The sequence below is a fragment of the Candoia aspera genome, chromosome 2, assembly GCF_035149785.1.
Source record: "Candoia aspera isolate rCanAsp1 chromosome 2, rCanAsp1.hap2, whole genome shotgun sequence".
NCBI classification, from domain to species: domain Eukaryota; kingdom Metazoa; phylum Chordata; class Lepidosauria; order Squamata; family Boidae; genus Candoia; species Candoia aspera.
In genome coordinates, this window is record NC_086154.1 from 165,658,046 (window position 1) to 165,670,230 (window position 12,185).

Sequence of the window (12,185 nt, forward strand, 5' to 3'; positions counted from 1 at the left end):
GCAGTATTCTGAATAATTGGTTGCTGAATCTAGCCTTTTCTGGATAAAATAGGTATGTGTGCTTGTACAGTTAATCAGGTTTTCAGAACAGACAAGGGCTTTTTGTGGCATAATAAATACTAGGTGAGAAAGATTAACAAAAGCAATTATGAAAGTAATTCTGGTATTGACTTAATAATATTTGGCTGTTATCTTTAGTTGCACTAATTGATTGTTTTGCAATAAAAAAACAAAAAATTAATCAGTCCATTTCTAAAATGATTGCAACTATACAGGTGCATTAATATATAGCAAATCACTGATGAAATCTCTCCTACTAGTCCAACCAACAGTAAATAAACTTTCCACAACTATTTTTGATGCTGGATATTTTGTCCAACAACCTCAAAAAAGAATTTTAAAAAGATAAGGGCCTGGTTGAAAGAAAGCAAGAAGAAAATGGAGCAGTTTGTCTCTATATGATCTAGATTCAGTATTAAGTTTAAGGACCAAATTAACTTTATATTGAAATCAAAAGGCTCTAATACTGGGAAAGGTGGAAGGAAAGAGAAGAGGACAACCAGCAGCAAGGTGGATGAATTCAGTTACATTGGCAATGATGCACCATTGGGAGACCTGAAAGACCAGGTTAGGGACAGATGTCATGAAGAATATCTATGTGGTCGCTAGGAATTGAGAACTACCTGATGGCATATAATCAATCCATGGGTCTTCCTTCTTTTTCTTAGTTCCCCCCCCCCCTTATGTTTAGTTTATTTTAATCACGGTAACGTCTGTAGGTTCTTACTGTATTATCACTGATAAGAAAAAGTAATAAAGACCGTGAAAGTCATGAATAGTACGTAGCTGGTACTCTAAGAGAACCATGTTAAAACGTCTTTGTCTTGGGGGCTATAAAACGGCACATTATCACTACCTGGTGAGGGGGGGGACTGAAAGAGAATCACTTCCACTGAATTAAAGCTCCCCGAATCTGCTTTCATAGGGGAAAACCCCGCACCAAACTCGCGACTTCGTTTCGAGCGGAGACAACAGTGACCAGCCCTCTGCGTTACCGTCCCAAGATTTTTCTTCTGTTTCGGCAAACATCTCCTCCCTGGGAGTGGGGGGAATACACACACGCAGCTTTGCCTTTTGTTCCAAAGTTACGTCCGCCCTTTCAGTGATCACGGCTCGTCGGAAGTCTTGCCGATGTCTCGAGCGCGCACTTCCGGGGCTTGTCTAGCCGCCTTTTTTCTCCTTGGTGGTTGGTTGGGAGCGGCCTGGGTGACCGTAATACTGTAGCAGCATCATGGCCGGCATCAAAGGTAGCCTTGCTGAGTTGGTTTCGGGCGAGGGCACGGGGAGGAGGGAAGCTGTTTCGGGAGGCAGGAGGGGATCCCCCCTAGGCCAGGCCGCTGGTGGAGGGGAGGGACGTCGCCCCCACCCTGACAGTGACGTATGCCGGTAATGTTGGGGGGGCGCGCTGCGTTTCCATGACAACGGCGGCCTGCCCCGGTGCATGGCTGCTCCGCTGAGGCTGGAGAGCGCGCCTGTGGAGAGCCCCCTATTGTCTCCCTTCCCCTGCCTCTGCCCGCTCAGGCCTGCCCGGTCGGCTCGGCGCTGCGTGGCGAGGCAACTGCCGCAGGGCTGACTCTGTAGCGGGGCCTGTGGTTTTCACTGGACTCAACTTTCAAGCCATTAGGTCTAGGCAGCTCTAGACGGCTGAACTGCAGTTTGTGGCCGGATAGATGTACATGATTATTAGTCATGGCAGCTTGCATAAAACTTCCGGCTGCAGAGACCTATGAGTGTCATATAGCGGCAAACGCGAAGGGTCGTCTTGTCTTCTCAAGGACAGGCTGATTGGCGGATGTTGGGAAGGGAATGAAATCTTAGGGTCGACCAGACTTCACTAAATTCGTACTCCCCAGCAGTATCAGACTACAGGACCCACCATCCCCTTATTTTTCACCTGCCTGAATGTGGATCCTGCTGTACTCATTCTTGCAGCATCCTAAGTTGAAACTGATTTTTGGTGAGATAAGCTTGGCAGGAGTAGAATACAATCTGATGAACTGTCAATGCATATTACTCTTAGTTATATTTGTGAAATAGACTAAGACAGCTACTCTTGTGGAGTTTTTCACTATTCAGTTTGGTAGAAATCACTAATAATTCTAAATAAGTACTATATGTACTTATAGTGACGCTGCGGGTTAAACTGCTGAGCTGCTGAGCGGTTTAGGTTGGTGGTTCGAATCCGCGTGATGGGGTGAGCTCCTGTTGCTAGTCCCAGCTCCTGCCAACCTAGCAGTTCGAAAACATGCAAATGTGAGTAGATTAATAGGTACCGCTTTGGCGGGCAGGTAACAGCGTTCCGTTCAGTCATGCTGGCCACATGACCACGGAAGTGTCTACGGGCAAACGCCGGCTCTTCGGCTTTGAAATGGAGATGAGCACCGCCCCCTAGAGTCGGACACGACTGGACTTAATGTCAAGGGAAAAAAAACAAGACTGAAAAAAAGATAGCACTACTGTACATTTAGCAACTGTATTTTTAAAACATATATTGAACTTTTATCTTGCTTTGTTTGATGTGGTTGAATCATTAACCATAACTATGAACACCCATAGTATTTGGGCGTGTTTGTGTATGTATGTGTATGTGTGCATGTGTGCATGGAAAAAGGCTGAAATAAGTGTGCTAAATAACAATTTAGGGGAATATTACAAGGAGGAACATAAAAATAGCTTAATGTGAAATGTCAAGGTATTATTGTTATTTTAGTTTTTTTTTATCCTGCCTTTATTACTTTTTTATATATAACTCAAGGCGGGGAACACACCTAATACTCCTTCTTCCTCCTCCTATTTTCCCCACAACAACCCTGTGGGGTGAGTTGGGCTGAGAGAGAGTGACTGTCCCAAGGTCACCCAGCTGGCTTTCGTGCCTAAGGCAGGACTGGAACTCACTGACTCCTGGTTTCTAGACTGTGCCTTAACTGCTAAGCCGAACTGGCTGTTGTTGTTGTTGTTGTTATTATTATTATTATTCACTACTTCACTGAACTATAAAGATCTCTGAGGTAATGCCTATAAAGTCTTTGTATCATAGTGTATGCTGTCAGGTGTTTATTGTCCAAAAAGGAAATGGCTGTTTTGGCAGAAGAACTTTAGCCAGGAGTGATACGATTGTATCAGGCAGAACTTGCTCAAGACCAGTTGCAAAGTTGGTGGGAGTGGGGTGCTGCAAAGTGGGTGGAACCACATCAGATACTTAGATGAGAGCATTTTGGGGGAAAGGGTTCTTCTTTTTTAACCAATATGCCTATTTTGATCTGTTTCCTTCCTCAAAATGGCAAGAAACCATGTTGTTGGTTTTCAGTTATCTTACTGAGAGGGATCTTTGAGGGCTGCAGAAAGGTGGCTTGTGGCAGCCCTGGGGCTAAGGATTGTCAAGCCTGCTGTAAAATCTAGTTGGATTCCTCCTGCTGGGAAGTGATGGCACTGTGTACAGGGCTAAACTAAAGGATAGGATGATCCTTTAAAGACTTGGTGGCGTTAAAACACTGATGAAACTGAAGCAGATGTGGTGAAGGTACTTTTTATTATCTTTGGTGGACCTGTAAGAAAGCTAAGAAATATTGGGACCAGATATGTGTCTTAATTCAAAGGATTCTTAAGGTGAATGTACAATTGAAGCCAGAAGTTTTTCTTTTGGGCCCAATGGATAAACATTTGAAAGAAAATTTGGGACTTTGTTTTTATATATGATAACAGCAACAAGACTTTTTTATGTGCAAAGGTGGAGGGACTTACAAATTCCTACAGTGCAAGAATGGATGGTGAAATTAGTGGAATTGGCAGAGATGGCAAAACTGACTACATTGATCAAAGAAAATAATTTGTCTAACTTTGTTTCTACTTGGAAACCACTTTTGGACTTTTTTGCTTGAAACTGAAAAAAATGAAGTTTTGATTTGGGGATTTGACAATTAGGACTGTATAAGAATATAGAAATAATGTTTACTATAGTTAAAAATAGAGTAAGTAGTTAATATATTTTTAGGGTTTTATCTGTACTGAAGACAGTCGGAAGTCACTTTTTTTCTATGTCTCTTTTTATTTCTGCACTTTTGAGTTTGTTCTTTTTTCGTTTCCTCTATCTTCGATCTCTTTCTATCTTTATATATTTTACTTGTATTTGAAATTCAATAAAGTATCTTTAAAAAAAAAGAAACTGAAACAGATGTAATTGTTTGTAGTCATTGGCGATTACAACAGTGAACATGAATTCCAACTGAGAATGTTTGAAGAAAGAAGCTGTATTGATTATATTTCAGCATAGCAAAGTACATACTGGATTCTATTCACTGTGTTACTTCAGAAGCTAGAACAATTAAAGTAAAAATGATCATAAATAGTTGGCTAGCAATTGGTTGGGTTACAGCTAATGTGGTATAAACTCTGTTGACTAACAACACAATACAATCCTTACCTGTCTCCTCAGATGTTAGTCACATAAACTTCAGTGACTCCAGGATCTTGCTTCTTCCATAAATTCATTAGGTAAACTCAGGCAACTCAATTTTTCTCAGTATTCCCTGACCTCCCATCTTTATAACAGAAATATAAAGATGATTGAGGTATTGTCTGTAAAGTCTTTTCAACAGTGAAAAGTTTTTAAGTTTTAAATATTCCTGTATTTATGATACTTAATGTAATATCAATTAATACACTATTTAATAAAATAGGGTATTTCCATATGAAAATCTGCAGCAGTAATGTAACCATAAAACCTGTGGCAACTTAGCAGAAATCAGGTAAATAAAAAAAAAGGGAATGGTTACAAGATCAGTTACCAAAGCATAAATGTGCATATATAAGCTAATTTTCATCTTATGGAATAATTACTTGTATAAATACGATATAGAAAATAACTAAAGTACTATCGCTGATCTAAATTATACTTTTGGAGGTAAGGGCATATTTACATTAATATGTTTTACCCTTCAAGTTCATTGGAGTTTTTTATGGTGAAAATATAAGTGTTCTATATTCTAGTTGTTCAGAGTAGTTGAACAAGTAGTAATGGGTTCAGAAAACAGAAGCAAGACATTGATTTCTCTTTTACCTATAATTAGTGTTTGTTGAGGGAAAACTATCATTCAGTTTTGAGACTGATAAGGGTTTACATCTGCCTTTACAGCTTTAATCAGCTTGTCCTTTGGGGGAGCTGTTGGACTAATGTTCCTGATGCTTGGTTGTGCCCTTCCAGACTACAGGTGTTGTATTTCCTTTTTTTCTTGCAGTTTATAACATTAAATAAACACAGAACACCAATGCTGATTTCAGTAAAAGTCTAGCAGCCCTTTGAGGCTGGGAGAGGGAGAAAGAAGGCAGTTTTTCCAAACTGAGAATAGCCATTTGCTCCTGTTGATTGGTTTTCAGATCATTATACCTAGATTATCCAGCATGTAAATTCAGAATTAGAAAGTCTCCCAGGTTGGCATGTAACAAACAAATCTTTTGAAGATGCATAGAAAAAGTAAGTGACAGCAGAATTTCAGTCTGTTCTATAATTTTCAGCCTGATCTATAATGATATGCAATTGGAAGTATTTGGAAGTATAATATTTTAATGCCACTACCTTCAATTAATCACTTCTGCTATTTTGATTGAGGGACACTTAAAGGACTACGTTCTCATCAGATTTCAGGCTAATCTCAATGTATTACACTTGCCTGCCAAAATCTGTCCTACTGATCAATTTCTTCTTTGTGCTCTCTGTGCAGTATTACATAAGGATTCTTCACCTATGGAGAGCCTATTCCAAAAAGCTACCACAGCTTGATCAGCATTTTAGGTGGGGAGCTCTGTCCCTACCCATCTATTACATACTTAATGCTGTGTATTTGTCTTTGTGTGGTATTTTTGATTATCCTAAGCACAAGTATGTTTAAAACCAGACAAAACAAGAAAAATCTTAAGTTTCTCTGTACATGTGTGTGCCCAATGAATAAACAGAAATGGAAAAATAGATAAAAATATTTATATAAGGGTAGTGTGATTTTTGAAGCAAATATAAGTGAAAGAATATCTATAAAATAAAAATGCTCCTTTTTAATTTGCTTCCAGCAAGTATTGGCCACTGTTTGTTCTGTTCTTCTACACCCTCTCTCCAATTCCATACTGCATAGCAAGAAGAGTTGTTGAAGATACAGATGCTACAAGTAATGCTTGCAAGGAACTTGCCATATTTCTTACCACAGGCATTGTTGTCTCAGCATTTGGACTTCCAGTTGTATTTGCCAGAGCAGAACTGGTGAGTAATTCTTTCTTTTTAACATGTCTTTTCCTTTGGTGTTTCATATTTGCTTCCCGAATTAGATGCACAAGCCTCCAGAGCACAGGTTAACAAAATTTTGTTAACATACGCAAACTGTACATTAAGAGTTGTAATGCAAAGAAACGAACTGTGAAAGTTCCCCAAGTTAACATTTCATAAACCCTTTGATATATAATAGTCAGTGGGGAATGGGGACTACCTGGTAAAATGGAGTTTGAGGGTACTGAAATTCAGAGGATACCAAGTTGTTTACCTTCCCATTAGGTCACTAGGTCTAAATATTAACAAATAATTTAAAAGTGGTTTGCATTAAATGGAACTGCTTTGTGAAAGTAGTTTCCCCCATTCACAGAGCAATTATGTTGGGTGTACCCTTGTAATAACGCAGCTTCTGTTTAGGTACTTGTTTATTTCTTTATGTAAATAACTCCTTCTTTCCTTTCTCCATAGATTAAGTGGGGTGCCTGTGCACTTGTCCTCATAGGAAACACGGTCATATTTGCTACCATCTTGGGGTTTTTCTTGGTTTTTGGCAGCAACGATGATTTCAGCTGGCAACAGTGGTGAAAAGAGTTGGAATGAGAACTGTCGACATCTCACGTCATTCAGTGGCCATCCATACTACAGAAAGAATGGGCAATAAAGTGAATGTACTGTTTCCACAGAGGGGACCCTAGGTGTAGGACACTCTGTAGTCACTTCTCTTTTCACAAACAACGTTAACAATTTGCTTTATTTAAACATTTTTAACTTGTTGATGCCGTCTCATTTTAATACTTTATTTTGATGTGAGAACAGAATGCTTAAATGTGATGTTTAAAATGTCTCTTTTTTGAAGAACATCATAGCTGTGTTTAAATATAAAGCTGAACTTTTGACTATTGACTATTTTAAAACTGTAATGTGCAGTTGTGAAACCAAGAAAAGAAAACAAGAAGTCGAGGACACAACCCAGTCAAAAGTACGAGGCTTTTGACTGGGTCCGAGGCACAGATGTTTGGAAGCGAGTTCCTGAATTCAGCAAAGAATATGGTTGTGTACAGAATTGTGCATATGGCCTGTTGACTTTAGTCAGAGAATTAAGCATGTGTTCAGTACTCTTAATTCTTTTTTGAAAATAAGTAAGATTCTAGAAAGCTGGACTGTGCCCTTAAAGAGCAGGTATGTATATTGTTGTGGGATTTTGGAAAAGAGCTGAAAAGAAAAGCATTCAGCAGCTGGCTGGTAGGGTTTTTTTTATTATATATGTGGCTGAAAATGTGATTCCATTTAGATGAGAATGAGAAAACTTTTGATGATAATGGGATACCTAAGTGTTCATTACTTTAAAAGTTTGTCCAGTGTAAAAATATTTTGCCAATTTTTATTTTTTGATGAACTGAAAGGGGGGAAGGTGGAATTTAAATTTTCTTTGGGGAGTGGAAGACAGGACATTTAATTTTCACTTTTTAAAACCTTTTCTGAAAACTTTGTGTGTATGTATGATGTGCTTCAACATTCTATGTCAATTCTTTTTTAAGTTTTACCAAAGGAGAGGTTAATTAAACTACTGATTATGGTTATAACCCAGCAGAAGGAAACCCTGCACCAGACATGTGGAAATAAGTGGTCCTGCTCCATTCCCATTCACTTGCACCTATTATATTTAGACAGTATAAAAAGATAATTTCTGCTTCCCTTTTTTTTTTTTACTTTATACATGATATAAAAAGGTTTTTCAAATGTAGATTAACATTTCCATTGTAGGTAACCATTTACCTGACAGACTAGTAACTGTATGTATATACAGTCAGAGCTTGGCTGCATTGCAAATCTTTAACTATGAAGATTTTATAGTAATTCTGTTAATGTTTCAGTTTATGCACTAATGTATTAAATGTTAGATCATAATGGTAGTTCTGTTAAAATATAACACATGTAATTTGCGATATTTAATATCAGTTTCATGCCACTTGGGTTTTTTGTTTCTATTAACCATAAATTACCATGTTTTGTAGATATAATTCTTTTGTAGTCATGCTTTCCTGGTAATTCCTTAGTAAGATACCTAAGTGTCTCTGTCTATGCTTGCATGTGATTTTATGCAACTAGGCAAGATTTGATATAGTCTCTTAAACATAGTCCCTTTTTTAAAACAATGTGATTGACATGGTCCTCTCCACTATCAGCCCAGTCCAGAGCGCCTTGTCTCCTCCCTCCTTGGCTGTTCAATGGATATGCATGTTTCACAGTGTGCCAGATCCATGGGATGATAAGGGACAGGCAAATGCATGTAAGGGTGCTGGACACAGGTCTCCAATTGCAAATAGCGCTTGGTGCACAGCAATATATGACATATAGAGAAAGGAAGAAAGAAGACAATGAATTAATTTGCTGATCCCTTTCTAGTGACAGAACTCCATCCAGGGAAGTAGAGCTGAATCATGGCCTACATTTTCAGACATCATAAGATAAAGGGAATGTTTACACAGACTGTAATAGTTATCGTTGCACCACTATATAAAAACACAAGGATGTCCTATGCCCTTCTTTAAAACTGCATGATACAGATTTCAAATAGAAAATTATCTCTAAAGCCCGGTAATCATTACAGCTATATCTGTATTGAATCTTCAAAAATATTTTTTTCTCTGAGAGTTAAAGACAGAAAATGGGCAATACAAGTGTATTTTGCAGAACCTGCACAATTATTTACATCCCAGTCCAAGTTTAAAATATCTGAACAGTTCACACATCAGTCTTGGGGACTAGAAGTGCAACTTCTGCTGCATGATACTGAGACTGATGCAATCACATCCCTGAAACTCCTTTGGAAATTCCTTCCACTGCACTCATGGTGGAATAGTCCTAGCCATCATATAGACAGATGTGAACTCATTTTGTGATCCTCCCAATCCTGTACTGTACCAAAATGGGTTCTCTTCTTCCCTGTACTACTCTTGCTTTGTGATAATGACAGGCTACTCTTCAAGAGTGCCAACTCTGTTATATTTTATAGTAGTGTTTGTCTGCTTAATAATTTCTGGACAGCATTGTGGCTACACAGAGCCTATTAGACATACTGCTGTCTCCAAGGATCACGTGTTAGTTATTTGAGACGTATGTTTTTTCCCATGTAATATGCACTGAGAAGCACTGCCATCCTACAGGCAGAAATTTTGATGAAAAGACAATAAACAATTTAAATATCAGATGGTTTTGGATTTTTTATTAGCACCCCTTAGTAGCAAGAGTTTTCATAAGAAAAAACTGCTTCATTCTTTAGCAGAAAGGTATTTATTTAAGATTACTATTGGTTTTATATCCGGCTCTTGACATATATGAAGGAGTATTAGGTATGTTTGCCACCTTGAGTTATTTATAAAAATAATAAAGGCAGGATAGAAAATAAATAAATAATATTCCATGTGTTTTATTACATGTATGTAATAAACCATTCAAATTCTGCTACCAATGTAGTATTAGTCAGATTTGAATAGTTTTTAAAAGATCAGTAGCAAACAAGGTCTTTCCTACAAGTTAAAAATTTAAAAAACAAAGGAAAGAGGAAAACCACTTTCAGGTGTTTTAAGTGGGAAGTGATACACAAATGTTTTTAATTGATAAATGAGAAAACAGTTTCTGCAATAAACCATTTAAGCCTAGTCCAGGAAAACAGGAGCCAAATACCACAACTCTAAGCCAAACCATGTCCCACTGGTTCGTTTGGCAAAAATACTTCCCAAAGTATTCAAAGCAGATGAAAAATGTAGGAAAGGAAAAGCCAAACATGCAAAATACCTTGTTTATTCTTCATTTTACTATGTTTACATTTTACGTAATACTAGTTTTGCTTGTTCCAATAGACAAAGGGCTCTGTCAGGTGCTAGAGCAGTGTTTCTCAACCTTGGTGACTTTTAGATGTGTGGACCAACTCCCAGAATTCCCCAACAAGCATATGCTGACTGGGGAATTCTGGGAGTTGAAGTCCACACTTCTTAAAGTCACCAAGGTTGAGAAACACTGCTAGAGTGTCCTATCTCATTCAGTAGTGCAAATTGCTTCTGAAATTTCAAATTGCTCACGAGATTCCACAGCATTCTTCCCAAAAGTTAGTATCTCAATGGAAGCTTCCAATTTAGCCACTACTGCAAGGGAAGGTTAAAAAAAAGATTATTGTTTCTTTTTAAGTTTCAAATTAACCAAGACACCTATCATGATAACAGAGCTTCCAGTCTAAAGATGCTGGTATGTATAACAAAGACCAGATTTGGGAGAAATGGATTTGACAGGAGTTTGTCTACCAGGTTAGTTTGTAGTATAATAGCCTGGGACTAGAACTGGGAGGTGGGATTACAGCAATCAGTAAGACTTCTCCCTTAAGAAAACAACAGCCTGATATCTGACTGCATGCAGTGAGAGTGTGGGATGCTGTTAGCTAAATATCCATCTCAATGCCCAGTATTTTCCCTAGGTGGGAAAAATTTAGGGCTGGCCTTGGATGATCCTAGGTTTTCCACATTTGGATTGATGGCTAGTACTAATCTCCAGAACTCAATAGAATATATTAGTGTCATTTTTGAATGCACTTGGGAACTTGGTCCTCTGTTGGATGAGAAGTCCCTGATTTACTTCACACACCGTGTGGAGCCAGATTAGCTCTTTGGGTTAACAGGAAACTGGAAGCAATGACAGTGGGGACAATGGTTAGAGCAGGAATCTATTGGACTAAACACAAACTGGAGTCTAGTAGGAGATGGACTCCATTGTAATGAATGCAAAAAAAGGATAACATCAAGTCTCCAAAATTATTAGGGGTCAGAATGGGTTACAAAGTGTGCTTTTTTCGTTTTGTTCTCTTCAGTAAAAGTTAAGTGCCATGGTTTTGCAACAGGTGCTCCGCAAAAACATTAGAAGGCTACAGATCTGGGCTGTTTTATTTTTTTTTGGAAAATGCAACATGGATCCTGCAATTTAGATAAGAAAGAAGAAATTAAAGCTGGTGACTGGATAAGCTAAATATTTTTCTAATTCCTACAGTGAACTGAACTACATGAAAATGTGATGCCCAAAATCTAAAGGGCTGGGAAATTCATTTGGCTTCATCTACACTGTATTCATTTTGTTTATTTACACAGTGTTAGGAAAACACAGCTACATAGACCCGCAGTCTTGAATTCAATCAGCTTTATTTTGTTATTTCAGTGTTGGGTGAAAAACTTTTATTTTTTAATTTATGTAATTTTCATTAAAGATTTTTTAAAAGGAAGATAAAAACTAATACAAACTAATCTAAAGTAAGAAAAAGAAAAAGAGAAATCAAAGCTAAAAGTGCAAGAAAGGGAGGAAAAAGTAAATGAAAAATAGGAAAGAAAAAAGATAGAAAGAAGTAGCTTCCGATCTTTTTTTACAGCAGTTATAAATTTACCTCTCACTCTATAGTTACAACATAACTCTCTTCTTTCTATAATCTGTCCTGTCTAATCATCAAAACCGTAAATCATGAGTTCATTTAAAATTCTTTTAATTTCCCCATTAATATTTCAATTCCCTTTAAAGGATCTTCCGGACCCAAAACTTGAAGGCTGGAGTTCTACTGCTCTTTCAGAGGCTTCCAGATTGGTGAAAGGTGAAAGGAAAGGGATCACACATACCCCCCACCCCACATACCGTATCAGAAAGTTTTCAAGGCGGAAGACGTCCAACAGCGAACAAGCCAACCCCAGCTCGCTACCACTGAGCACGCTTGCGCCGTAGAACTGCTATGTGAAATCGCGACGCGCCATAGAGAGCTGTACACGACAACATGGCTTGGACCTAGATTTATTTCCGGTGTCAAAGCGGCATGTTCAGCTGTTTCCTCTGCCTCTGAAGT

At 38.2% G+C, this 12,185-nt stretch overlaps 1 protein-coding gene across 1 annotated transcript; it reads left to right on the forward strand.

Moving 5' to 3' along the window:
• The first annotated feature begins 1,201 nt into the window (after positions 1 to 1,201).
• Positions 1,202 to 9,522, forward strand: LEPROTL1 (leptin receptor overlapping transcript like 1). The gene is made up of 5 exons (XM_063294761.1): positions 1,202 to 1,307; positions 5,192 to 5,267; positions 6,121 to 6,307; positions 6,782 to 7,093; positions 7,125 to 9,522. Exons 1-4 carry the CDS (start codon positions 1,292 to 1,294, stop codon positions 6,896 to 6,898), a joined length of 396 nt encoding a protein of 131 aa, XP_063150831.1. The 5' UTR covers positions 1,202 to 1,291; the 3' UTR covers positions 6,899 to 7,093; positions 7,125 to 9,522.
• The last annotated feature ends 2,663 nt before the right edge of the window (positions 9,523 to 12,185 follow it).

Coding starts and splice junctions, on each gene's coding strand:
- LEPROTL1 (XM_063294761.1), top strand. Junction 5,268..6,120: donor TGTGCCCTTCCAGACTACAG/GTGTTGTATTTC, acceptor ATTTGCTTCCAG/CAAGTATTGGCCACTGTTTG. Junction 6,308..6,781: donor TATTTGCCAGAGCAGAACTG/GTGAGTAATTCT, acceptor CTTTCTCCATAG/ATTAAGTGGGGTGCCTGTGC.